Source organism: Vanellus vanellus (genome assembly GCF_965231255.1).
Source record: "Vanellus vanellus genome assembly, chromosome: 4".
In the NCBI taxonomy this organism is placed as follows: domain Eukaryota; kingdom Metazoa; phylum Chordata; class Aves; order Charadriiformes; family Charadriidae; genus Vanellus; species Vanellus vanellus.
In genome coordinates this window covers 36,565,474-36,592,500 of record NC_138909.1, presented here as the reverse complement: position 1 = coordinate 36,592,500, position 27,027 = coordinate 36,565,474, and the positions used below count along the sequence as shown (strand labels likewise).

Sequence of the window (27,027 nt, the reverse complement as noted above, 5' to 3'; positions counted from 1 at the left end):
GAAAAAAAGAACGTTAACTAAAAAGGAAACTAAGCAAATACAAGAAAACTCAGACTTAGGACTTACAAAATAATAATTTCTGCTTTTAATTTATTGCCTTTGGTCTGGACAATGCACCTGATACCAGCTGCCCTGGAAAGAAGCCACAGAAAAGGCAGGAACTTCACATCTCCCAAAGCTGCAAAAACCAAGTTTGACACAATAGTGGAAAACATCAGCCTGGACTTTGCATGTCTTCCCTTTTGTGAATTTCAGCCCAAATCTTTAAAAACAAAGCATGATCTATGAGCACCAACCTTTAAGCACAGCAATTTACCTACAAACACCCAATACCACTCCATGTTTAAGTCAACATATGAAGACGGACAACCAAAATGGGTCGAATATGGAAAATCATACAAGATAGCTTCAAATGCTACTACTGTGGAAAAGCAAACACTGCAATACACAGTTTAGATGCGTTAGGCAGTAAATTAGTTTACAAACTGGTAAGACACTGGGGAAGCCCCTCTCAAAAACTTAAATACATGCACCTCTTTCAAAATCATTTTACTAAACATATGCTTGAGTAACACACCAAGGCCAGCTTTCTCGGTGCTATGTTTCGGTTTTATAAGGAGAAAAACTATCACTGCTACTGATTGCCAGGCTTATCAGAACCGTAATTCTCTTCTCTAACAGATAAAACTTCATACAAGACTTTCTGAAGCACGTGCAAACTGCCCAGAATTTAAACTACGTACACCAGCTTTCTAAGAATACCTAATTTTTCGTGTCATTGAATAGCATTTTCACAAGCTGTATTATACGACTGCGAAAACAGAATGCAAAGAAGAAACAGAGAGAGAAGGAGCAAGGCTACTCTTTTCTCAAAGGTATTTTAAGCACAGTGCTGCAGGGTGAAGCTGTGGTTGCACAGTCGTCCTGTGCAGAGCAGGGGAACACAGCTGCTCTCCCACACCCCATGGGCCACCACCAAATCTTAAGGAGGGAAAGTTAAAAGATAAGTCACTAACCAAATAGCAACACCGAAAAAGTAGCCTCGGCCCAAAATCACCACCTCCATCTCACAGGACCATCACTCTCTTATTCTTGTTTTCCACCCCTCCCAGTTGGGGTGTATTATATCATCCTTAGCACCCCTTCAAATGTTTCGGTGTCACTTGACAAAGCTTTTTGTTCTGGCGCAGTAACCTACTGGATCGATGCCATTTTACACACGTGATGCGTAGTATTATTTATTAGACGGGGCATGTATTTTCTCCAGAAAAATATGGTATCTTCTTCTTATGAAGAACCTTTTACAATAGCGTTAAAAAAAGTTGAAGACTTCTTACTGTTCATCCATATTTTATTAACTGATCGCACTGTGCATTTTCACCTTCATCTATACGCTTCAATAGTCCAGTCACATATACCTACTCTTAAAGTAAAAGCTTTTCTTTTCCAACTCCCCATACAAAACTCCAGTTATATCTCCAAGCACATCCCTTCCTGCGGGCAGAAAAAGACCTGGGGAATCCTCCACAGCATCAGGTTGTTTCCACTTTCTCACGTAAAGGCAGCAAACCCTTTCGGTGGCAGGACAGCACACAGACAGCCTGCCGAATTCCCCCGCCTGCCCCTGTTGAAAAGAGCGGCTTGCTGCGCTCGCCTGTCTTGTGTCACTCAGCACTCGGGGTCGTGGTATGCAAAATGAAAAGACAGCTCCATGATTTAGTGCTATTAATAAAAGGAAGCACTCTCACAGTGCATTTGTGACCTACTCCTAAGTACTACCGTGTATTTATACTTCATTAGATTACGTTGTTAAAGAAAACATAGGTATGAAAAAATTTATACCAGAAAATCCAAACTGGCAAAAATTCAGAAATTTTGGCATTACCAGGATTAGTAGTTACAATGTTTATTGCAGAAATTACCAGGTCCTTACAAAACATCTGGGATCTGTTGAAGCCAATGCACAGCATGCGCTCTGAGCCAATTCTTCTGACGTACAAAATGCTGCAACCTTCTGCTATTAAACAAAGCAGAACCATATGAAATACACCCCGTTTCACAGGTTTATTAACAAAATGTGTACCACCAAAAAACCCTCAGGTATGTTATGGCTGGCACGTTAACCTCGAGCTCTGATTTCCAGCAATAGGCACCTTGAGCCAACAAGTTAACGTTTGCTTCCTTCAGCAGGACAGCTGGTGGGGAAAGGAAGAGGAGAAAAATGAGCTGAAAAAAATAGCAGGAAGTCAGCTTTTGATTTTTGTATCAGTTAAAAAAAAAGTACTTGCAATCAAGTACTATAGTAAGACTCCACCCCCCCTATATTCTTGCATTTCCTCCTGTATTTCGAAGCTAAGAAGCTCATCAGAAATTTTCACGCGTGAAGCTAAGGGCAAAGAATCAATAACGCTATTTTTAGTTTCTTAACAAGCCTCAAACCAGAGGTGTGCTTCCACTGCAAGAAAGGATGCACTTTGCTTCTGCACGCTCCACACGTCAACCTGTTTGACAGGGGAGGTTCTCAAGCTGCCCATGAAAGTGAGAGGAAAAGCTTCTTCGACAGGCCAAAGACCTCTCTGCCGCCCAAATGTGTATTTAACCAAGCATGGCCAAGGCCATACTGCCTCTTGACGCTCCTTCCTCTGCAAGATAACAAGCAAATAAATGTCTCAGTCTTGCGTGGACCTGCACAAGCTTCCGCTGAAGCCAGCGGGGCTTCTTGTGGGCAGAGATGCAGCTGGGGTGGGCACAGGAGCAGGACCAGTATGGAGCACCTCGTCCCTTCTTACATTCCGAAGTACGGATACGTGTGACCGAAGTGCATGAAAGCAAGCTCGGCAAGCGCATTCAACCTCTGAACGGGCTTCATGGTGTCACTCCACAGCAGCATTTTAAACTAAGAAAGGAGCAACGAGGCTTTGTAAGGCAGATCTCTGTTTCAGAGTGGTGGCTTTTGAAGCAGGAGTATGGCCAAAAAGACAAGAGGGATTAAGGAGGCATGAGGTGCTGCCCCAAACCATGGCGGGCAGTAGGTAACACATGAACTTGCAGCTACCACAAGATCGCATTTTCAACACCTTATCTTACGTTTCCACAGCCTGCAAAATTTCAGCAGATAGAGGGAAAAAAAAGAAAGGTGCAAGTGTTCAAACCAAGTGCCATTGTCCCCCCTCCAGTGCTCACACCCAGCAGGACCTAACCTCTAAGCCAGACCGCGCGACAAAGCCACGACAGACATGGGGCAGCCAGCACTGCTCCAAGTCCCAAAGGAGCTTCCTCAGTTTGGGAACAAAAGTGAAGGTCTTCATCTTAAAATCTGGAAGCGTATGCTCTGTGCACTGCCCTTCCCATCCTGCACAGCAAACATTTCAGTAACTATTCCAAGAACAAACCATCCACCAAAACACAGCCCACCCCTTCCATGACCAGAAAGCATTAACATCCATATTTATCAACAAGGAGGAGAAAAAAAAAAATAAATAAATTCCAAGCAAGACTGAAAGCATGGGGACCGGGGCAGGGTGTGTGTGTTTGTTTTAAAGCAACTACCCGCATCTGCGGGAACAGCCACATTATCCCAGCCACACTGGGAACGCTCACAAAGGCCAGAAATGCCCCCTTTTCAAAAGGGCAGTTTAAATGCTGCAGAAACTGGGTCAGCAACAGGCCACAGAAATACCTAAGCAGGCAGCAGGCACCTCCTGGGTTGCAGGCAGCAGGCTTGCGGCAAAGGACTGGAATAAAAGACAGAACACACCAAGACAGAAATCAGACAATAGCTATTGAAGAAAGGCAGTTAATAGCAACAAAGCACGTAAAGCACGGGTCAAGGAGTCGGTCAAGTACAGGCCCTTCAACTCCCTACCCTCCTCCAGTTGCCAGGAATCGAGATTTAGACACAAACCAGCGACGCACATGGCGCGCAGCACTAGCAGGCAGGCACGAAGACTAAGCAGGCACGTTAAGTCCACAAAACGATAAGGAACTGCAAAACTTATTCTACAATACTACACGGCTGCTCACTTCCCAAGGGCAGCGCAGTGCTCCTTGCTGTTCCTGTCTCATTTAAAAAAAAATAAAATAAAAATCAGGAGTTACACAATTTATGCTTATATACGGTTAGCATATTCATCATCTCTGTGTCCAAGTCTTTACTGTTTGTACGCTTATTGATGTGTTTATTGCAGAGACCCTAATTTTAAAATGCCAACCCACAACTTCAGTCAACAGGACAACATAATACAGTGCCAAAATGTAGGCAAAAATGTAAGAGATGACCCACAACGTCACCAAGTGAGGTCTGACTTGCTGACTGCTCTGCACCCTGTGTAATAGTCATGAATGTAATGTATGTGTGTAATGTAATGTATGTGAATGTAATGACGAGAAATGAGTGCGCAGCAGCACTGCTGCACACTTCTGCCAGCCGGAGAGGGTAGACTGGATTCTGTTTTGTACAGACCCTTAAAAATCATTTTACAAGAACGGAGGTGGCGGTTACACAAGGTGCAAGCAGTTATGAATCAGTCACTCCCTCCTTTCTCTCATTTCACTTCCCTTTTGCTATTGTGTATCCTTCCTTTCATGGTTAGATTGCAATCTGGTGTTGTCCCTTATCAGTTTTGCCTATCGCTTGAAATAAGCAAGCTTTCATTTTTCCCTTCCTACCACTATTTTTGTTCACTCTGCATTTTTTTTCAGGGGCACCCCCCCCACCTTTCTTTTTTTTTTTTTTTTTTTCCTCTCCACAATCTTTAGTCATTTTTTCTCTTGTTACCATACTGCCTCTCTGGCAATTACACCCCATCCTTCCCCCCTCCTCCCACCACCACCCCCCAGGCTGCCAAATTCTAGTGCAGACAGGTTCAGCGTTGCATCTGAGTGGCTTCCAGCACCGTCTTAGGCAAGATGTCTCACCAGCGACTTGCCGGCTGCCCGGCCAGGCGACCACGCATGGATGGCAGCATCCTGTTTCGGGAGGGTTTTGCCTCAACCAACATGCTGCTCTGAGCTTCTGTAAGCGGCAGCAGGCTGAAGACAAGTGCCCTGTGCACCGAAGCAGCCACGAGGCATATGAAGCAGCTCTCCCAGGCTTGCACCACTCACCAAGGAAGGTCTGGTGGTTGCACAGGTGGCCTTTGCTTCCTCAGCGGAAAGTCCTACGGTAGACCTGAGGTGCAGGCAGGCAGCCACAGCCTCTGCCCCAGAACAACACAGGCTGGGCGCCTCAAGCCCCCAAGCTCGTATGACAACCTGAGGAGAGAGGGCAGGCCGGGCTCGTCGTGCAAGTCAGAAGTGCTGGAGGTTTGCAAGACATTACTGCAGCTTCACCTGCCACCTTGTCCTCTGCAGTGAGCGGAAGCTGCGCAGCAACAGGGGAGCCCAGGGGGACGCGAGCACTCCCTCACCTTGGGCTCCAAAATTCAGAACCCTGTCATTCTTCCCTCTGAAGGACTGGGAAAAATGGGCTGCTCCCAAGGGTGGTTCAAAGCAGCTGAATTCAACTCCTTGACCATCCTCTGGTGAAACGTCTTTCTCTCGCTGCAGAAGGGGCTGGAGTTGACAAACCTTCCAACATCTAGAGCTCTGTCTTGAAATCACTCCTCCACCGCCACCCAGGTACCCAGGGAGGGAGCTTCCCTGCAGACAAGACCACATACTGGTGGTGGGGACGGATCCTGCCTGTAACCAAGGGCCAGCTCCATGTCACAGGGTAGGTGAACCTTGCCTGGCTGCTGTCCTTACAGGTCTTCTGTTGCTTTGGAGTCCTCAGCACAAGAAGGACGTGGACCTGTTAGATCAAGTCCAGAGGAGGGCCACAAAGATGATCAGAGGGCTGGAGCACCTCTCCTAGGAAGACAGGCTGAGAGAGTTGGGGTTGCTCAGCCTGGAGAGGAGGCTCCAGGGAGACCTCATTGTGGCCTTCCAGTAGCTAAAGGGGGCCTACAGGAAAGATGGAGAGGGACTTTTTACAAGGGCATTGCAGTGATGGGATGAGGGGTAATGGCTTCAAACTGGAAGAAGGCAGATTTAGACTAGGGATCAGCAAGAAATTTTTCACTATGAGGGTGGTGAGACACTGGAACAGGTTGCCCAGAGAAGTTGTGGAGGCCCCATCTCTGGAAGTGTTCAAGGCCAGGCTAGATGGGGCTTTGAGCAACCTGGTCTAGCGGGAGGTGTCCCTGCCCACAGCAGGGGGGTTGGAACTAGATGTTCTTCAAGGTCCCTTCCAACTCTAACCATTCTATGATTAGAAACACATTTTTTTTATCATGATTGGTGCAATCTGACTACTGCCATACCCTCTAAGTTGACCTGCTTTCAAGTAACAGATGGGCAACACACGTATGCTGTGATGGCACTGTAAGCAGACGGGGTATCGCACAATGCTGTAATTACAGGGCAACAATACTGCAAAATAGTCTCACGGCCTCAGTAACACTACTGGTTATCCCACTCAGCCGCTACCTTGCTGCCATCTTCTCCTCAAATGCACGGCCCCTCAGGCTCTGGCTCCCCACCAGGGAGTGGGACCAGGCTGCCGCATCCACAGGGTTTGCAGCAGCCTCTTTGGAGAGAGTTGTGCTGAGACAAGGGTCCGATGAGCCCAGAGGGGACAAAAAGGGGAAAAAGCATTCAGGGTAACCCTGCTGCATAGTTTGCTGGGAGACGAACACCACCGGGTACCCAGCCAGACAGCGGGCACTTAATGAGGGGAAAGAAAACCACCCCTCCTCCTCCCACGTCCCACAACAAATCCCACTGCCTCTCTACCCAGAGGTTTAATATCAAGACACTGGTGTAACCATGAGTGACGCTGGGCAGTACTCGTTAATACCGACAGCATCACTACTGCAAAATGGTAAAAACGCAAACCTTTTATACCTCAGACCCTTCTAATAAGGATTATTAGACTGTTCAACAAACAACCCCACACAGTAATTTCTGCATGAACTCCTGCGAAGGCAACCAGACCTTTCAGGATGATATCTAGTACCTACAAGTCTGAAATTTCATGCAATGTACATCTTCGTACTCTAAGCAGTGCCTCAGTAGCAGCAGTCACAAAAGTGTAATAACTTCAAATTTTAAAATTAGAGCTTTTATTTTCTACCAAACGTAAACAACTTTTTTTAAACGAATCTGCAATTTATCCTCAAAGAAAATAAAACTACCGCATTGTCAGATAATTCCGTAAAATTCAACCAGTTTTTCTTTTTATGCTACAGCTCTCAGGATCCAGCTCTGTTATGCAATGACAACTCCTAACACCACAATGTACATGAAGATGTTGTTGAGAGATATTAGTTGATTAGCTTAAATAAGTAAGCTTTAATTAGAATAAATTCCTTAGGGTTATGATATGGTGTGATTTATGCTGTTTGTCTAGCTTTACTTAGCATGAGTGGCTAGATTTGCTGAAGCCCGCAGGCCGCAAGAGTTAATTTTCTTCATAATTTTCCTAGCAGCTGGTACAGTGCCGTGTTTAGTCTTCTAGTATGAAGTAAATGTGGGTAATCCACTGATGTTTTGGTAGTGTTTTTCCCTAAGTCTGGGACTTTTCAGTTCCCCACTTTTGGCCAGCAAGCACAGGTGCACCAGAAGTGTAAACCAGAGGATAAGGAGGTGACAACCCTCAGCAGAGACGGCAAATCAGCAAATCCAGTGCCTAATTGCCACAGAGAAAGAATCCAAGAAGGTATTAGAGGACCCCAGACCAAACTGGACTAAAAGAGACATGAGGGGCAGCTGTATAGATAGCAAAGGTATAATTGCCCAGGGATTTCTTTGTCCAATGTCCCTCTCTGGAAGCACCCAGCTAGCTGACCTTGCTGCTGTACCCTTCATTTAAATTATGTACTTTTATAAAATCTGACGCTCAAGACTCCGCTGCAGGAAACCTAGGGTCGAGCCTGATGGAAGAGGAAGCGTGCCTGAGAGCAGGGGCATTGTGTGTATGGAGTTGGAATGGGCCCCCGCCGGCTCCCTGGGGTCCCCTGCTGCAAAGGGATGCTGGTCCAAGCGGTGAAGGACTCAGATGGTGATGTGTGTGCGACTCCCTGAATGCTTGGGCAGTGGCTTCTCCTGTAACGTATGGGTTTCAAACGGAGTGAAATGTACCCATAGACCCCACCTGCTTATAAAACACCCAGCCTGTAACAGGTGAGTAATTAACAGCTTTTACATATTCCCACCAAGAAAAGCCTCGAGAAAGAACATGGTGCACTTCGCTCTGGTGCTCTGACACAGAGCAGCAAGGAGGTCCCAGAGCCTTAAAAAACGGCACACGTGCATTTTCAATTGCTTGGGGGAACTGCACCTCTCATCCGCATGCTCTACAGCGATGGAGTTAAAAGGCAGCACAACATACAGAAACCTCAAGACCTTGGAAACCATACAAAGGATCCTCCTCGCAAATAATACAAAAACAAGCATGCATCTGTTTTTTCTCTCTCCAGTGCTAAACACATCACACTGAGACTGCTGGCTCAGAGTCAAAGAAGTCTCCAAAGTCCCTCTTTGTTCCAAATGTATTCCCAATGGCAGTGCAACACACTGCTCTGACAAACATGGACTAGTGTCCTAAATTCTGGGAGACGACATTCAAGCACATATGCATGTATTCATATGGCCCGATTTCAGTTTGATACATGACTGCTGAACCCATTTCTGTTCTCACTGATAAGAAACAAATACCTACAGCTGAAGGACTGCAAAGAGTTGCCTGATCCCACCAAACCTACGTGCTGCCCACAGAGGAACTCTTCGGAAGAGCTCACAGGGGAAAGAGCACCGACAGGAAGCAGGATACCAGGTGGCCTTTTTTGGGGCTTAATTATGTTAACCAGAAGTTGCAGAAATAATCAAAGTAGCCCATCATCTGAAAGAACAGTTTGTAGGCTTAAAAAAAATAAATAGTTGTTTTCTGCATTTCTCATGTTTTCTTAAGGAGCATGCTGTTGCAAACAAACATTTTAACAAAACCTTTTCTTGTTCAGAAAGCTCAACTTCTAACTGAAACACAGCAAAACCACGAAACACAGACAACACAGCTCATGCTTTCAAGAGCACTGAACATGATACACCATCTTAACTTTCTCCTTTTTACTTCCAAGTCCTTACAGCTTCTTCACGTGCCTTCATGAAGTTTTGAAGTAGAAGCTGCCTTTTGTTACTGCCTGATAAAAGCCATTATTTTGCACTTCAAATTTCTTGATTTTGACATCTGCGGAGCCCTGGTATCCAGGCGGGTGAGATGGTAAACCACTGACTATATCTCAGTATCTACAACAGTATCTTGAAGCAGACAAGAGGCTGTCTTCTGGTAAGAACTTCACCAAAAACAAGAACAGAGGGCTACTTCCCATTGGAAAACATTTTCCCTGCTCTCAATTTTTCCTCATGATTCCAAGCAAAAAAAAAAAAATTCTTCACAGCAATTGTTTTTGATTGAGGAATTCCTGTGTTTAAAATTTATATAAAGTCCATTTGTTCTACAGAAAGCAACGTCTGTTTTGCACACACACAAAAAATATCCTGAGTTGCCCTTGCCTAATCATATTTCCATTGCACTTTCTAAAAGTTACCAAGACACACACACAAAAAAGCATCTTTATTTGTACACCACTTTGGTGGCAGGAGGTGGAGAGGAAGATAATGGGACTACTAACACAGCCAGCTTTGCTCTCTATCTTCCTTATCTCAGGTGGCAGCCTGGATGTAACATAGAATGGTGGACCCCTGAGAAGACAAGCGGACACCTAAATTATTCATATCGACCACATGCTTCTCCTAGGCGATTAGCTTATTTGATTAATGCAAACTCTTCTACAAATACAAAGCAAATATTTCCAGAGAGTACTCCAAAGTCTGCAAAAGAGTTAATACACACTGTCATCACCTGCAAGTACAATATTTGATAGTCCTGCCTGAAGTGGGCAGGACTATTTTGTCCCGATGGAGAGAGGAACATTTCCTAGTCAAACACAAACCTATCTTACAATGCCTCGCATATTTTTGTTACCTTTGAGCATTTAGAAAGATGGCAGACAGGTAACAGCATTGCCTACAACACTTATTACACCGCATCAGATAGATTTCAGGTAACTTTATACTCAGCTCATAAAAATCAAGCCAGCGTGCTGGGGTTGATGGTTCAGAGGTGGGCTGTCTGCAAATTCCTGAAAGTGAGCGAGCCGTTGTTTTGTTTTGGTTTTTTTTCCTATTTTGTCACAATTTGCCAATCTGCAACAGCAGAAAAACTATTCCTCTAAATGCTTATAGGGTGTCAATTCCCAGATTGCTGACATTAGTCTGTTATTCCAGATGTCTATCATTTAACTGCAAAATGGTAAAATTAAAATTACTGCACATTAAGCCCTCTTAAGGGCAACTAAGCAGCAGCTATTAGGGAAGTAAAAATAATTTATTAATAATAAATGTACAGATATAAAGCTAAATCTTTAGTGGCCCACTGCCTGCAAATCAGAAGGATTAGCCCGAGATTAACACACATTTGGAATTCATTATTAGTGTATTAAAATGTAGAAGTAAAAGCACAAGAAGAGAGTTCCTATTCCAAACTACTTACATTATAGAAGCAGCACGTACAGGCTAAGAGGGCACTAAGTTTACAATGATTAGGACAAGAACAAACATGCCACAGCAGCTGTTTGCTTTTGCTTTTCTCCCCCACCCCCACCCCCTCCCCCCATCTTCTCTAAACATACAAAATGTGTCCTAACATCCCTTTTTTCAAAACAAGGCAGGTTAAGTTTAACAAGAAAAAGGCCATGTTCCAGAGCAGACTTGCGGACTGCTCGCAGCACGCGGCCACTTGCCACGAAGAGCTGACCCTCCCCATGGGTGGTTTGCTCAACAACTGACTACACCAACAGCCGGTGCCACCATGAGATCTGTCCTTGCTCCCGCATCGCGTTCCAGCCAACACTGAAACAACCACAGAGTGGGAAGTTAAGACACCGTATGCCCTTGTCCCGCCTGCTCAGATGAGGATTGTCCTAACTCTGAAGACTGTGCGTGCTGGGTGGACTCCGTCTCACAGGGTTTTACCAAGAGCCTGAAAAAAAATTGAAAACTCTGCACAACAAATGATGTACATGTGTTTGCACTTGCCTTCAACTTTCCATAGAGAGGCAGGCTGTGTGATTTGCCATGCCACTCACCCAAAAACCCATCAGCTGCCTCCAAGGCTATCCAGCACACCGATGCAAATGCTTCACCCTCCTCCTACCCAACAGCCACCGATTCGATAAGGTATTCCTCCCCACACACGACAAGATGCTCTCTCTTTCTCAGCTCCTCTTCTCAGCTGCACGCTTTTGGGGACTAACCTGCTCATCCGGCCAACAGTGAGCAGAGCAGCAGATCTGGCTGGGTTCTTCCCCAGCTCCTCCTGCATTGCAACAGATAGGAGAGCAAGGAGCCAGCCTTGGCACGAGTACCACCACACAACCTCCCACCCCAACAGCAGGCCGAAACGCAGGTGGAAGAAAGGGGACACAAGAAGAGAGGGGACAGCAGAAAAGAGCTGGAAGATGCCACGAGGTCCGGACCAGGACGGCCCCAAGAGACAGACAGGCCTCCCTGGGAGGAACGCAACAGAGATGCTGTCCTGCAGATGAGATTTGCCAGACCCAGCTCCCAGGTCAGGTCCTGCACCCATCAAGCCCAGCGGGAGGAAGAGACCAGGAGTGCTTCTGTGCTGGCACCACCACAGAAAGCAACAGGGAAACCGACCAGAGAATGATCGCAGGTAAAAACTACCCCGGCAAAAACAAAACAAAGAAGTGCTTTTAATCCTGAGGACTTTTCTGATAGGACTTGTAGGGCTGCACAAGGCAGGGGACAGCACCGGGGCAATGGAGAGGGCAAGACAGCCTCCTCCTAGTCCTCCTGCAGTACAGAAACTACAACTGCTTCAGGCATGGCCTGGACAGAAACTAAAAACAAAGAGATGCCGTAAGGAGAAAGTGGGAAAAGAAAGTGAGAAGAAATTAACAGAAGAAAGATACAGGACACCGAAAAGTAAAGCCCTGTTTATTTGTCCATTTAAAACAGGTCACTACGTGTGAGAAAGTTTACTCCAGTAGCACATATCCACAAATACACCTTCTTCGCGTACACTAATCCCTCCACAAACAATAACCTCACAGTCCCAACTGGGAGGAGACCATCACTGCCTGCTATTTTTACCAGTATCGAAACCGGGGTAAAGCCAGCCTGTGTGGCTTTTGAAAGCAGCGTGAGCCATATGAGAGCACAAGTGTTAGTTCTCAATCACCACACCGAGACTGTCTTCATTTCTCAAAGTTAAACTGTCACCCATAGATGAGAAAGCCCATTTTACATCAGCGTACAAGCCAAAGTACAGACCCAACAGTCACCAATCTGACCATGGGCATCTTCCAGCCCAATAGGGCTCACAACAGCACGGGACGTACATACATACATACCTACCAGCAGGGTTCCTTCAACGCAAAGAGACAAGATTTGGATGATGAGTGGGATTGCAACAGCAAATCAAAGAGTACTTAAACCCAGCGATGGACCCCCTTTAAAATATGTAAGTTAAGGTCAATTAGGACCTAAGCTGAGGACAGAAGTTTGCCAGTTCTTTGTAAACCGCAGCAGGACTGTCTCCTCTGCCATTTACCCCAGGTCCCGGAGAGCCACAGCATTAGCTCCTCAGTCCGGTGTCAAACACAGCGCAGCTGGCTCTCATTTCAGGAATGGCTGGAAGCAACTTAGAAACAAATAAATAAATAGATAGTTGAGTCATTTGCTAGCACACGGCACTGGCATGCAATGTCCCAGGAAAAGAAACAAAACAGGGTGGTTTTTTTCACTCCCTGTATCAGCAGGCAAGCCAACACAATTTTGCACAAGGACCAGTATTTTGGAAGCAGCAACACACACGAGGGCACAGCTGTCACTAACAGCCTGTAATACAAAGTTCAGCAAGGCAAAGTTCATCAGTGAATGAAATACAACACATAAAACAGAGGTAAAAAGACTAAAGCGGCAAGAGTTCAGCCTGCCAGCCTAGCTGTGCCTGGCAGAAGGGCAAGGAAAGAGAGGAGTAACACTAACTCTTCCTTCCAAAACAACTTGCTTCATCCACAAGAGATCCTCCAACTTTGTTGGCCTTCTAGCAATCTTCTTCAGTAAGCTTTTTTTATTCTAGCTTCACATTATCCTCTGTGTTCCCTAGAGGTGCTGCCTCAGGGATTTTGACCCAAGCGGAACAGGTAGGTGCGTGCATCTCATTCCCACCCCTTCACTTCTAAGGATTATATAAGGTAAATCTCATTTCTTTAGGCATCCACTAAAACTTAAAACGAGCAGTCCCTTGGTGATTTGGTGAAATTGTAAGTAGGATACAACAGCAGTGACTTATCAATTAGAAACAAAAGTTAAGCAATATCAAAGCAGTTTTTGGTCTAACTCAGTGAAACCCATTCTGTGCATACTGTAGAAATGCATTACTTTATGTAAGTGCATTAGTGGTGACTAAAAAGCTTTTGCTCCAAGAAAAAGAAATGCATCTTTTTTCTAATACACACATGGATTTCTACTTCTCTTTTTTTTTTTTTAAATAATTAAAAACTATTAAAAACTTAATAAAAGCAACTTTTGCTATTACAAGTTGGGACCGAGCATATATCCTAGGAAAAGTCTTCATGTAATTTTTCACATTCTTTCAGGGGGGTAAATTTAATGACAATCTAAAATGATTAGTGATACTCGATACAAGCTTAGGTTAAAAACAGTGTTTTAGGATGGTTCCTTTCAAACACTTTAAGTGCTCACTGACAATCTCAAAACTACTTTTCAGCTTGAAACACTTTCTCAATGGATACTCCGTTTGAATTTAATAAACATGTTTAAAAAGTAAACACAACATAAACCAATGTGAGTTGTTTTTATATTGGGACATTCTTCTGGTACTAAATCAATTTTTATTCTTTTCAGTAAGAAAAAAGCAGAAGAAAAAAAAAAAAAAAAAAAACAGGCTGATCCTAACTTATCTTTCAATCTTTTTAGACTCAGCCACCACCCAAGCCAGTTATCCAGTACATGGGATTACCACCAGTCCCATGCCGTTACTTTCCAAGAGCTGGACTGTCAGAAATTCTGGCACTACGACCACAGGTTTTTTTTGAAGGATGAGTCACTTGCAAGCTTTTGGACCTCTGAAGTGTCTCAACAGCCCATTCATCGCACCTGACTCATCTGTGCCTCTTGACGGGAGAGGAGATGAAGTTGCAGCCAGTGAAAAATTGCCATGTACGACCTCTGAACATGAAGCAGGCTCATTCTCCCCAGCTACTCCGGATTCTTCCCGAAGCAAATGTTATAACTACATAAGAATCCACCAAGCCCCCAAGTAATTTTGCAGTTCGTTCACCTTAACCGCTTTGTTGACTCCCAGGCAACTAGTAAAGCTACTCCCTTGCTACCCTTACCTTCCAATTTCTCTTCCACATCTGGAGCACTATTTCATGAGCGCAACAAACCTCAGGGGATTAGGAGTAACCCCACTAGGCAATCAGGAGAGGCCAACGCACCAGGCACCCACTGTCACTCCCGGGGCTCCACTGTCACCCCAGCAGGAGCCCACCAGGAGCTAACACCATCTTCTGCCCCAAGCAGCTCCAGCCCACGGGGTCCAACCCTCTCCCACTGATCAAAGGCAAAGGTTCCACAGAAATGCTTGACTGAGCTAAGAGAACCACACTTAAAATTTTCCTAGCAGTTGATACCTATCTACTCAAAGCAAAATACGCCCCAACCGTCACAGGTAAAGGCTGGAAAATGTCCTCTTACTCACTGATTACATTCCACACTCTTAGTATTGTATGGCTTTCCTTTCTCATGGACTATCTCTCGTGGCACGTCACATAGTAAGAGTATTTGCTCCACATCTTTTATTGAGTACAGCAGTCTATGCTGGTGCAAATGTTCTTTAACGTGTCAGCTGGGAAAGTGGATTTTTCAGCGGCCTTTCTCCAGAAGTCCTCAAACCCAAGGATTAAGAATGTGATACACGTGAAAATTTATTTTTTCTTTTGGTAGTTCAACGCCTACTTCCTTGAAGTGGAAAGCTAAAAATTTCAGTAGCATTATTTGTGCACATCACCTAACAGTATCGTCCCTTTATCTGTGCCAGACTTCTGCATTTGACTCATTCTGCTGCTTTAGGAAAAGTGCAATAAAAAAGCAAGCACCTCAATCTTCAAAAATTTGCTGCTGCCAGCTGGGGCAAGTGAACAGGCACCAGCATGAAGAAAAAAACAAACATACAAAACCCCCTGTCATTGACTTTCTTCTAACAAAACTTGTTCTGGAAGGCATCTTTTTACTGCTGACTTTCAAACATAAGAGTTTTTAAGGAAACTTGAAGCTCTTTTAATAGGCTAGCCCAAATACATGTGGCTTTAATTCTGTCAAAGGCTGTGGCCTGAAGCACTACATCCAGCAGCTCAAGTATCTACTGCCCAGCATTCCTTATTTCAGAGTCTGACCCAGAGAGACGCAAAACAGCGGAAAGCAACCTGGGGGTAGCATCCAAGCAATCAGAGAGGCAGGAATCATAAGCTGGAAATTAAGGAGTTGCTAATTACCTTCTTCTCACTCAAGGCAGCTGCAAAATCACAGACCTCTAAATCAACCATTTCTCATTCACCTCTGAATTACTTTACAAAATTTGAGCATTACAAAAATTGCTCTTTTGACAATGTCTTTTTACCTCCATGCAAACTTCTGTACTTGTTAAAGCTAAACCTAAGGCAGAAATAATGAGCCTACATCCATCCCCCCCATGCACTTGCCACAAAAACAGCAGCAAAGCAAGAAGCCCACCCCATATGGAAGATCCCGTGATGCACATGCACAGAAAGTCAGCTAACAGACTGTTAATACTTCACTTTTTTTTTTTTTTTAAAGTAGGTTAGCAAGCTCCCAAGAGAGCCCATTAACCTAGAATTAAAAACTGAATAAAACAATGTTTTGGGAAGAGACTTTCTCCTTTACGCCCCAAGATGCTGAACTCCGTCTTTCTTCAGCTCTGGGAAAAATTTCAAATTCTCTATCTCCATTAACTTCTGTTCATACTGCTACTTTAAGGTGCTTTGCTTCTCGTGCTCTAGGGGCTTCACATCAAATTTCAGTAGCTTTAGCTGATTTCCCTAGGGCATGCTGGCAGACAATGAGATGGAGATGCTGCAAGCTCTCAGGTTTTGCTGCTGCAGGAAAAGGAAATCCCCATGATTTCACCATATAGTAATATAAGCCAAGGGAATGGAAGTTTATCTGGAAAGAAACTAATACATTCTAGTCTTTCTAATGTACCTCTGATAGGTCTTCTTCACAAAGCGTACAGTATAACATTCCTTCAGTATACAGAGCACACACGTTCACATACAGCAGCAAACGAAAACAGTTTAAAAGATGCACACAAATCAGCATCTGTTTAGGCAAGTTTCCTGCAGCATTTCAGTATGACAATAGAAGGATGTTTCCATTCATGCAAGCGAACCTTATAAACTTTACTTTCGGAAAACAAGCTCATTTTTAGAAATGAGTAACTACTAGAAAAATCTTTAAGCACCTGAATGACAAAAAAAAAGTCAAACCACTTTTTCCTATTTCCTATCTGAGTCTCAAGAACATTTATCTTTCAATATTTTTATTTTTGTCATAGTAGCCAGCTACTCCATCCACCTCTGGAGAAAACCAGGCAGATGGAGATTAGTTTTTCCCCCTAGACTACATCTCTTTGCCCACCAATGAAAATCTGAGAAGCCACCTTAAGCACAGCATTTTAGACCACTGTCTTCTGACTATCTCTCAATAAAGCAAGCACGCTTAGGCAACGCAGTGAAAATTGTGCCCAAAACACAGCAGTCCCAGTTGAAAATCAGAAAGTTCTGTATTTGTGCTTGTGCAGGGGAAGTGCCAGCTTTCAATAGCTTACGCCTCTTTCACAAGGGAAGGAGGAAAAACAAAACAATAACCCCCCTATGCAGGTAGGAATTGGGGGGACGTAGCTAAGCACAAACCATCAGCACCAGCTGTCAGAGGCAGCAGTAATTCTCCCATCCTGTTTCTACACCATCTTTGTCACTCTCGTGGAGATGAGGCAGAGGAGCCCTAATGCGGCGCTGGGTTCAGACGAGAATGCTCCCGACAGGGCAGAAAGAGGGGGAAAAGCTGCGCAAAGCGCTGCGGCGCACGACAGACCCATCACAACCACTCCCTTTCCACCCCTACGTTTACCCCTTCTGCCAGCTCCAGACAGGCTCGCGTTTTATCGCATCTATTCGCTCTCAAACCCAAGCTAAGGGCAAAGACGGGAGATAAATGAGAAAAGCATTGCTGGCTAGCTGCGGTCGTCAGAGCACGGTGGTGTTACACGTGTTTATTTTAAGTCTTGTGATCTTTGTGGCTGGCATGGCACTGAAAGCTGTACCCACATTAACACATACCAAAGGAAGGAAGTGTTTCACTGGTAGACATCCAAGCATTTTAATCTGGACGCTCAGAGGAAACAAAATGTGTATTTAAAAAATAATCTGTGATGCTATTTACCCAACCCTTCAAAAAGAGAGGAGGCCCGATATTAACAGAAACAGCAAGGTTGAGGCTACAGTTCTTAAAGGCTTTATTATTTATCTGATTTCAAGAAACAAGGCAGGATATCTACTGGTCCACAGCAATACATTACGAAGACTTTGGCTTTAAATCTTCTTTACTTCCCTCCCCACCCCAGTGCCAGTTAACACTCCAAGACTATTTACGCTTGCAAATTTTGGAACTGAAAATTGTCCTCTTGTTTAAAGAAATTAATTACAAAATATACAATAAAGCAGAATTAATAAACACAGGGGTTTTTGTGTGTGTAAAAGCAATGAAAAGTAAAAGATTAGAGATAAAATAAGGAAAAAGAGATGCAAGAGAACATTTCAGTCTTGTATACGCTGTACACTATTTTCTAATTTTCCTAGCAAATTAATATTAAACTGTAGTTGAGAAAATCATAAGCCACAAGTAATGAAAAACTATTTAATATGCAGCAGAAAAAAAAACACAAACATTTTTAGTAGTCTGCCCAATTACAGTTCACTATTTCCTAAAGCAAAAAACAAAATTAGCTTCAATACTCTTTGTTTTCATTTGAGTTTTACTTACCTTTGCTCTTGTGGGTGCTCTTCTACATCCTCCTTCGAATCAGCCTGACAAAGAGAAAATACTATGTAAGGATCTCAGAATGGCAACAGGTCACACTGGACACATGTACAGTTTTTAACTGCTGTGAAGATGGACTCTCGTGCGACTTGCAAAATGAATTCAGAAATCTAACTCCTTCAATGACTCCTTTACAATTCAAGTAAGGTGGACGCTGGCCATCCTGTTTGAGGTTTCAGCTCATTTTGCCAAAATAAATGGTGACTTAATACAGCTATTCCTTTTTTTTTTTCCAAACATTGACTGAGCAGACTAATTTTCCATTTATACAAATGCATCTATACAAAATTCTGCTCACACGTAGAACTTCGATCTAAAACCATCAACTGTCCTCAAACTACAGGAAGACTATTTCCTCCGCCTTCAAATTATCTGCTCCGTGTCAGTAAGTTTAATTAGCCAGTACCTGAGAAAATACGATGCAGAATACCTTGGAATTCCCATCACGTGGTAACCTCAAAAGCAAAGGCAAGGTACCATGTTCCAGTGGAGACAGCGAGATCCCAAACCCAAATCTTACCAGTGATCGGCAACACGTACAGAAATGGTGAAGAGTAGAGGCTTAAAACACAACAGCTTAGCTTGATTGCTGGACTACAGTAATTTTCAAGACATGCAGTTAACAAACTCTGCCAGCTTGCAGTTTGCAACTAACCACTTTGAGCTGTCTACAGAAATGAACTCGGGCGCCGGTTCAATGAGCTCCCTGCAGGAAATCCATTTAAAACAAGCAGGTAGCTGCTCTGAACCGGCCGAGATCTCCAGGAGAGCTTTAGGTACAGCTCAAAACGGAGCACATTACATCCACCCAACCCGTGCTGATGAAATCGGGGACAACTTTAGGGAGATTAACATTCTTCAGAAAGAGGTCACGGCTATCCTGCCAAGCACAGCCTGTAAGTTTTCCCAGCTACTGCAGAAACAGGTGACAACAGCTCCACAAGACACGAACTACAGACCTTAGCAATGAAAAGGTAGAAAAAAAAACAAAACAAAACAAAAAAAAAAACCCAAAACATTTTAAATTGAAAGGGTGCACCTTCTACCACCCCTCCTACACGTTCCCCACGTAAGTGCATCACAGAACAGGCCTCAAGGTACCAGCTTTGACTCTAGCTCCTATTTTCACTACGTACTGGTGATAAAGATGACCTGCACAAACACTGAACATCGTTCTACACGCTTCAGATGCTTAAGCAGACCGGGCAGCCCTACTCATCCACTGAGCAGGGCAGAGAGCATGATTTCCAAAGACCTGAGCCTTGTGAAGGGAAAAAAAATGACAACCACACTAAGGCAGCAAATATGGTCAATATTAATATTTATAACTAACGTTATTACGGCTCAAAGAATGACGTTATGGCTGACATTACTACAGATCTTGCCAAAAGCTACCAGATGCATTTAAACGTCAATCTTTTACCACGAGTAGCTCATCCAACAGAAGCAGCACAGCCTTCACCATAGCATAACCAAATCTGTAACAAGACTGACAGGGAAGTACAAGTTAATTTGAGGACTTGATGATCTTTCTGTACGCCTGCCCTTAAAGGGAGGTTGGAGACACCATGATAATCATCCAGGATCTGCAGCGCATTACGTGGTTCTTCAGCACAGACCTAACCAGAGGTCCCAACAGCTGACCCTCATGAAGACCTGGCCATCTCCTGACAACTGAGCTGAGCACAATACAAACCCATCATCTGTTTTCCAGCTTCTACAAGCTCATTTTGCACTTCCAGGATCCCAGTACGACACCAAGCAGAATTAGACTCCTCATCCACCTCCTCCAGAAACAGCTTCTCTACCACAACAGGCTGGCAAGCTATCCTCATTTTAAATGGCTTAACCCCTCCTTTAAATGGCTTAACCAGGCATCAGAAACCCAGGACTGTGTCATTAAGCCGCGCTCACCCTTAACACTAGTCATCTTAGCACTGACAACTTCTCCTCTTCACTTTTTATTAAGCAACGATGAAGAAAACCTTCCCGGTCTATGGTGCTGCCACAACATAAAATCTGAATTGTGCAAGGAAAAAAAAAAATTAAAAAAATCACCCTCAATTCTGAGCATGTACACAGAGCCCCACATCCAGCTTTCTCCTACCTTCTCTCCTCCATATGCCACAGGCCACATGTATACTTACACAGAGGATAAAAAAAAACCAAAACACCAAAACCAAGCAAGCCTTCTCAAACTTCCATATTGGAAGACAAGTACTGCAGGAGGATAGGAGGAAGGGAACGACTCCTGAAGCCAAAATGCAGGCCCCAGCAGCTTATCCATGCCAGCAAAGAAAAATCCCCTTCCTCCAAACCTCATCCTGAATTATGGGCAGGTGCTTATCTTGTGCTAGAAAGCGCCCCTTCTCATGTCACACAAGTCACGAGAGCCTGGGCTGACAGCTTCTGCATAATCTGCCCGGCCAACCAGCCCCAAGCCCTATCAGCACCATCCAGAAGCTCAGCTGGGAGGCTGGAGGAACCTTTTAACAGCCCAAAGAGGAAGACAATTCCCACCCCAAGTCTGTCTCGGGCTTTCACACAAATTGTGCGCCTTCAGACAAACCCTGTTTGAAGTAGGTGACTCTGTACATTCAATTTGTGCATAGCTGATGGGATGCGCCTCTGTTAATGACACACTGCAGTGCCGCATATCTCGGATACGTATGCAAGATCAAGGTCTTCATCAGCTTTCGAAACCAGCAGAACAATTAACCTTATTAGCCTCTGAGCTGCACTGAAGAACAGGAACTGAAGACGAGTCACTACTACATAGGAAAAGAAAAAAATAATAAAATAATCTTTCAGAACCAAGCAGAACCTTTAAAGTGAAAACCTAGGCAGCAGCCCTGTATTTGCCCAGTGTCTGTAACTGACTATGACACAGCAAATATCGTGGCATTTTCCTCTTTCTCCAAATTCAAGCACCTCAAACATTATCAAGGTAATCGGAAAAAAGCAGTCGCTGTAATCTCCTAAGTATCTGCAAGCAAACTGAAACGTACTCAAGGCGCTCCTCTGATGAAACATCTCGCTCATCTACACACTGCATGCAGGAACCGTAGAAAACCCATCACATCAGACAGAGACGGCACTGACACCAAAGGAGAGTTTGGTACGCGTTGCCTTTGATGCCTTACTGTCATTTTCAGTCCTGATAACAAGACCTGGAGGTCTTGTTAACTTCATTTCAAAGTAGTTCCTCCCTCGAAACTGAAGGGGCTGAAGGGAAAGCGCCGGATGTCCTGCCCTGCAGGTCCCCAACCCGCCTGCCCCTGCCTTCAGGTGCGTGTTTCTGTCGGTCAGAAACCACTTTGGTGGTTACTGTGAGCAACCATGACTCTCCCATACCTCTTTCAAGCGGTGTCCACCATGAACAACAAATAGCATTTGTGCTTCTCCTTTCATATGCTTGCAGCCCTAGAGACAGCAAGCCCGATACCCTTACTGTGCTCTTCCCGGGGCTCTTTCCTCTCCTCTTCAACAACAAAAAAAACCCCAACATAACTAACCTCTTTTCAGCTTTGCACTGAAGTGCCCCAACGTGGCTGGTTTGTATTTGGAGCTTTTTCAGCCTTTAATGGTGAAAGGCTTGGGTGTCAAGTCCTACACAAAGGAGCTTTTCTCACAAGCATTTTAGTTAAGTAAGTATTAACAAGTTACAAACAAACAAGCAAAACCACAAAATTGTAAGGAGTCTGAATAAAACCCACAACTGCTGTAATCAAGCCTCTCACACTTGAGATTCTCCATGTTGAAATCCCACTGGTTTTCCACGCATCTCCCAACTGTTGGGGCAGGTGAGACTTTACATTTTTCCACACTGAGGACAAACGATGGGAAGAAAAACGAAAACAAAAATCCAGCCACCCACCCCAGGGACATTTGCTATAAAAAGGAGGGAGAGGAGGAGGAGAGCAAGGCAGGAACCCTGCAGCTACCCCACACTTCACACCACCATCGCCAAGAAAGAGGAACTGGGCACAAGGGAATAAGTATTCCACATCCGACTGGGAAACCCAGCTCATCTCACAGCAGGAAAAAAAAAAAAAAGGGGGGGGGGGGAACACAGGAGGAAACATCAGAACACTGGAGGAATCTGCAGATGAGTGGAAGACCCATCAGCACGTGAGACAGCCAGCTCCTCCTCAGCTCTGGCACACCAGCCCACGCACACCCTCACCCACTGCAGTGCTCTGGGCACCCCTCAGGCTGGGCTGCGGAGGTGAGCCACCCCTGAATGCCTCTGCAAGCTTCCGAGGAAGCCAAAAATCAAAAGATCACAAGCATGAGGGGGGAGGGAAAGAAAAAAAAAAAAAAAAAAAAAAAAGAGAAAAAAAAGAAGAAAAAGCACCAATAGACGTAAGAGGGAAGCTGGGAGAGAGCAAGCAAGAAGCACAAACAATGAAAGGGAAGCAGGAGGAAACAGAAGGTAGAAGGACCGACCGGGGTGGAGGCGCGGGGGCCCTGGGCGGCCGCGCTCCAGCATGCAAATTCATGCTGTTCACGTAGACAAAGCGATGCTGTGAGAGGCCTAGAAAGCAACTGCAAATATTAAAATGCTTCGTTTCCCCTCCCTTGCCTCTTAACACCATGCCTTTATTCGGCGTGTGCTCTTGGAACAAAAGCGTGCGCTGGGCAACCTGACGGCTGAATGGGCTACCGACCTGTCCAACTTCCATCCTCAATTTCTGCAGGCAGCCGGGAATACTCAAAACTGCTCTGTCACAGGCAGCTGATGATGCATGGAAAATAAGATAATAGTGCAAAGCCACAACAGAAAGGGAAAAACATCCATCAGGCAGCGTTGGTAACCTGCCAGAAACAGGCAAAAGTGCCGGGCAGACAGGGCAGCCTAATCCATACCCCTGCTCAGAGCCCGCGACAGGCAGGCAGGAGGGAGATGCTCTGGGAGAGGAGCACACACTCTTCCTTCCCTGGATTTTTCAATTCCGCATGCGAAGTCCTCGCTCTCGTGCGCTGCACTCCCATCCATCCACCCACCCTTCTCCAAAAGGGAACGGGAAGAACCAGATCGAGGAACAAGGACACTTCCTGTTCCCAAAGTCTTCCTCAAGACCTATCTTTAAAGGCACGAATGAAGCAACACTTGGATATTCCCTATCAAACAGTGTTTATTATCCACTCAAAAGCAAGGAAGTTCCTCCTCTTCCTAGACCCTCACCATTGCACCACCGCTGCTGTGGTACACGGACACTGGGAAACAACCCCCTGTGAGGGTTTAAGTAAGAAAGTGCATTCTTGCAAGGAAGAGAACATGGATGACCTCCCTGTAGCAGTAAGTCACACCATTTTTTTACTGGAGCGTGGAGACCGACAAGCAATAAACCTCTTGCTAGTTTTAGCATCCTTCTAACAAAGTGAGAGCAAATAGATGAAGCCATTTTCCAGATGTCTGAAGCTGATGCCGGCATCTCCACCAATGCCCCTCACCAACCTAGAACGGTCACCCAGCAGGGCAATGATGCCGAATTGCCTTCGGGACTTCACAGATGCCACAGGGGATCGTGGCAGGGTAGGTAACCCTTGACTCCTTGGGCGCTCAGAGAAGAGCCACCACCAGCCATCGCAGAGCAGTGGCACTGCTCCATGGAAGTGGCATTGGACGGGTCCCTCACCACATCCACAGGGACAGAAGAGGGTCGCCTTTCCTCCTTCCCCCAACAACTGGGAAGGACAGCTCCAAATTCAGCCCCAAGCCCAAGAAGCGATGGGTAAAACCCAAGCCCGCAAGGGAAGACATTTGGGTGTCAGGGTTGGGCCTGGAACCAAGCTTCGATCTTAAAACCTGTTTGAGGAACCCTGGCCCTTCTGCTTCAGCTTGAGCAGTCACCGAGGCGTCAGATGCTGCGGCGGTCCCCAAGCTCGAAGGGGAAAGCCATGCAAAACAGCCGCTGCACCACCAGTACTCAGAGACTGGTTCATCTGGCTTTTAATGTCCGCCTTTTATTTCAGCAAGCCTATCACGATTTTCACTTCTCACTCTGTCACAACTGAAACCAGAAGACCTGTTTTCCTTCCTGCATACCTAACGCAGCATCTACAGAAACGACAGAGAAGCAGCAGCTTCAGCTTCACCTTTCACTGCTGCAAGGGCTTGGCAGGACCACACGCTCGACCACGCCACGTTGACTGGCCACTTGTGCCTGGTTTTCCTTCAGCCACGCTACAGCTTGTTTTTATGAGGATGCTCAAGAACAAAGTGTTTTCCAAGAGGACCTAATCTCCTCAGGAAGTAAACATGATGTCATCATCACTCAATTGCAGCTTCACTATGAGAAGCAACTATAAATGACTGCATTACACGGTTCTACATCTAATGCATCTTCGTGTCTTCAAGGTACAGAATGCACAAGGCCAAGTTCCTTAAGCGTTCCTGAGCATAGAGGCTCTGCACCTTCCCTTACCTGCTACTACATCTGCACTGGCTAAATTCGGAACAGCATAAATATAAATAATTTTAAAAAATATATATAATAGGTAATAGCTTCACAACACCATGATACAAAATGCTGGGCCCTGGTAAGGAGCATCAATTGTCAGCTAGCTGAGGAAACAAATAACACTTCTGCTATTTGTCCCTACATTAATGGGTATCAACGCCTGAGCGCTAAAACACAATGATATAATGGCCTAAGAGAAATAAATTACCCTCTTTCCCCTCTCACATAAGACAGCGTCCCCAAGGACTGCCTCTTCCCATTTATGAGCCTGGTGCCGCGGAGTCTAGGAAGGCCCAGCTCAACATATGGCAGAGTCCGTCAGTGCGAGTTAAACGACCGCCTCGGATGCCATAAACTCCAAACCCCGCTTCCAGCGCCCCCTCTTCCCCCAGCACCCCCCTCCCTCACACGTATTATACCCTACTGCCTCCTCTTCCCAGACAGAATTTAACCCATCTTATTACCCCTCGGAAAAGCGGCCAAACGCAACATAAAAAACGCGCTACGACGAGAGGAACGGCATCATAAACGATGTGTCATTTGAGGGGGAAAGAAAAAAAAAAAAATAATAAATGGCTTCACCTGAGCGGCTCTGAGACACAACTACATATGCATATTCACCACACACACATCCAGTGCTTACCGTGCGCAAATACATTCATTAAAAAAAATAAAATACGATGCAAGGAAGCGAAAAGGGGGAGGGGGGGAGAGAAACAGGAGAAGAAAAATGAAGGCGACCCCCCCGCTGCAGGCTGCAGCCCCGGCGGGGGACGCCGCGGACGGGGCTGCGGTGTGACAGCGGGCGAGGCCGCCCCCGCCGCGGCCCCCCGCCGCCCCCCGCGCCCAAAGCCACCCACTCACCCACCCACCCACCCCACCCGCCCACCCCCGGCGCCCCCTCACCTGGGCGGGCAGCAGGAGCTCCCCCTCCTCGGCCTGCCACAGCTCCACCACGCCGGGGATGGGCTCGATGGCTGCGGGGGCAGAGAGACAGAGAGAGAAACGGCGGATGGGCCGCGCTCGCCCGGGACGGGAGCCCGGGAGCCCGCGGGGGGCGGCGGCGGCCCGGGGCAGGCCCGGCTGACACCGGGAGGCGGCGGGCGGGCACGGCGGGGCGCAGGGCCCGGAGGAAGGAGGCGGGGGGGGAGGGGGGAGAGGATGGCAGAGCCACGTCCCGGCTGCCTTTGTGTCCCCGGGCTGCCACCGCGGCAGCCGCCCGAGGGAGGGCGGCGGGGACGGCGGCCCCGTTCGCACGGCCGGAGCGGGCAGCAGCGGCGGCACCCCCGTTCCCTCCCTCCCTCCCTCCCTCCCTCCCTCCCTCCGTCCCTCCCGACCCGACCTGCCCGTCGGTGCCCTCACCTTGCCCCTGCGCCTCCCCGGGGCGAAAGCAAGGCAGGAGGACGTGGAAGACGCCCAGCAGGAGGTTCATGGCCGCGGCCGCCCGGCAGTAGCCGCTCTGCTGCGGGTAGCGCAGCCCCGCCATGCCGTGCCGCGCCGCGCCGTGCTGCGGCTGGGCGGGGGCGGGGGCGGTGGCGGCGGGAGGGGGGGGTGGGAGGAGAGGGAGGGGCGGCGCCACGCCCACCGCCACGCCGCGCGGCTGCGCGGCCTCAGGTCACGCCCACCGCCACGCCCCCAGGCACGCCCACTCCGCCCGCCAGCGCCGAGCACATGGCGCCCCGCCGGGAGGGAGCCCGTTCTGCCCCCCCGGCCCCCTGCCTCTGGGGGATGCCCGACCCCCAAAGGAAGAGGGAAACGCGGGAGGCGTTGGGGCAAAATGATGGGATATCGGGTGTATTACCGGGTTTTGCGCAGTTGACCCGGGTGGGGTGTCGGCGGGCCGGGGCTGGGTGCTTTCCTCTTGTATTTTTAGGAGAAAAAAAAGCATTAAAAGGGCGAAAAACCGGAGGCGGCAGGAAGGGGGAGGAGAGGGCGCGGAGGGGGGAGTGAGGGGAAGGGGGAGAAGAAGAAAAAATCCCCAAACAACTAAAATAGCCCCGATCTGGTGAGTTTGGTGTGGGTATCCTGAGGGAAAAGGCTGCCAAAGCCAACGGCGGGTGTTCGGCTCCGAAAACAAGCGTTTATCTGCCGTGGGGCTGCTGGGCTGTTGTATGGCAGAGGATTTGGGCTGCTGGTCTCGTCCCCGGTGGGTTTAAGGGACTGTGCCGGTGCCTGGTGGGTCTCCCCAGTAATTAATGGCGTTTGTGAAACAGAAGCGTAGCACAGAGCCCAGCCACAGCGCCTGCTGGCCATGCGGGTTTAGGGTGCGTCTCGCACGCCCTTCTGATGG

General features: G+C 46.7%; 1 protein-coding gene across 1 annotated transcript in view; it reads right to left on the bottom strand.

Moving 5' to 3' along the window:
- TMEM131L (transmembrane 131 like) overlaps positions 1 to 26,223 on the bottom strand; it is a gene marked incomplete at its 5' end in the record, with an annotated part of 83,643 nt that extends 57,420 nt beyond the window's left edge. The window contains 5 exons of the mRNA XM_082483065.1: positions 18,214 to 18,257; positions 18,677 to 18,785; positions 21,279 to 21,319; positions 25,644 to 25,714; positions 26,100 to 26,223. Of these exons, the coding sequence (XP_082339191.1) occupies positions 18,214 to 18,257; positions 18,677 to 18,785; positions 21,279 to 21,319; positions 25,644 to 25,714; positions 26,100 to 26,223 (389 nt within the window). The remainder of the gene's footprint in view (positions 1 to 18,213; positions 18,258 to 18,676; positions 18,786 to 21,278; positions 21,320 to 25,643; positions 25,715 to 26,099) is intronic.
- Between the last annotated feature and the right edge of the window lie 804 nt (positions 26,224 to 27,027).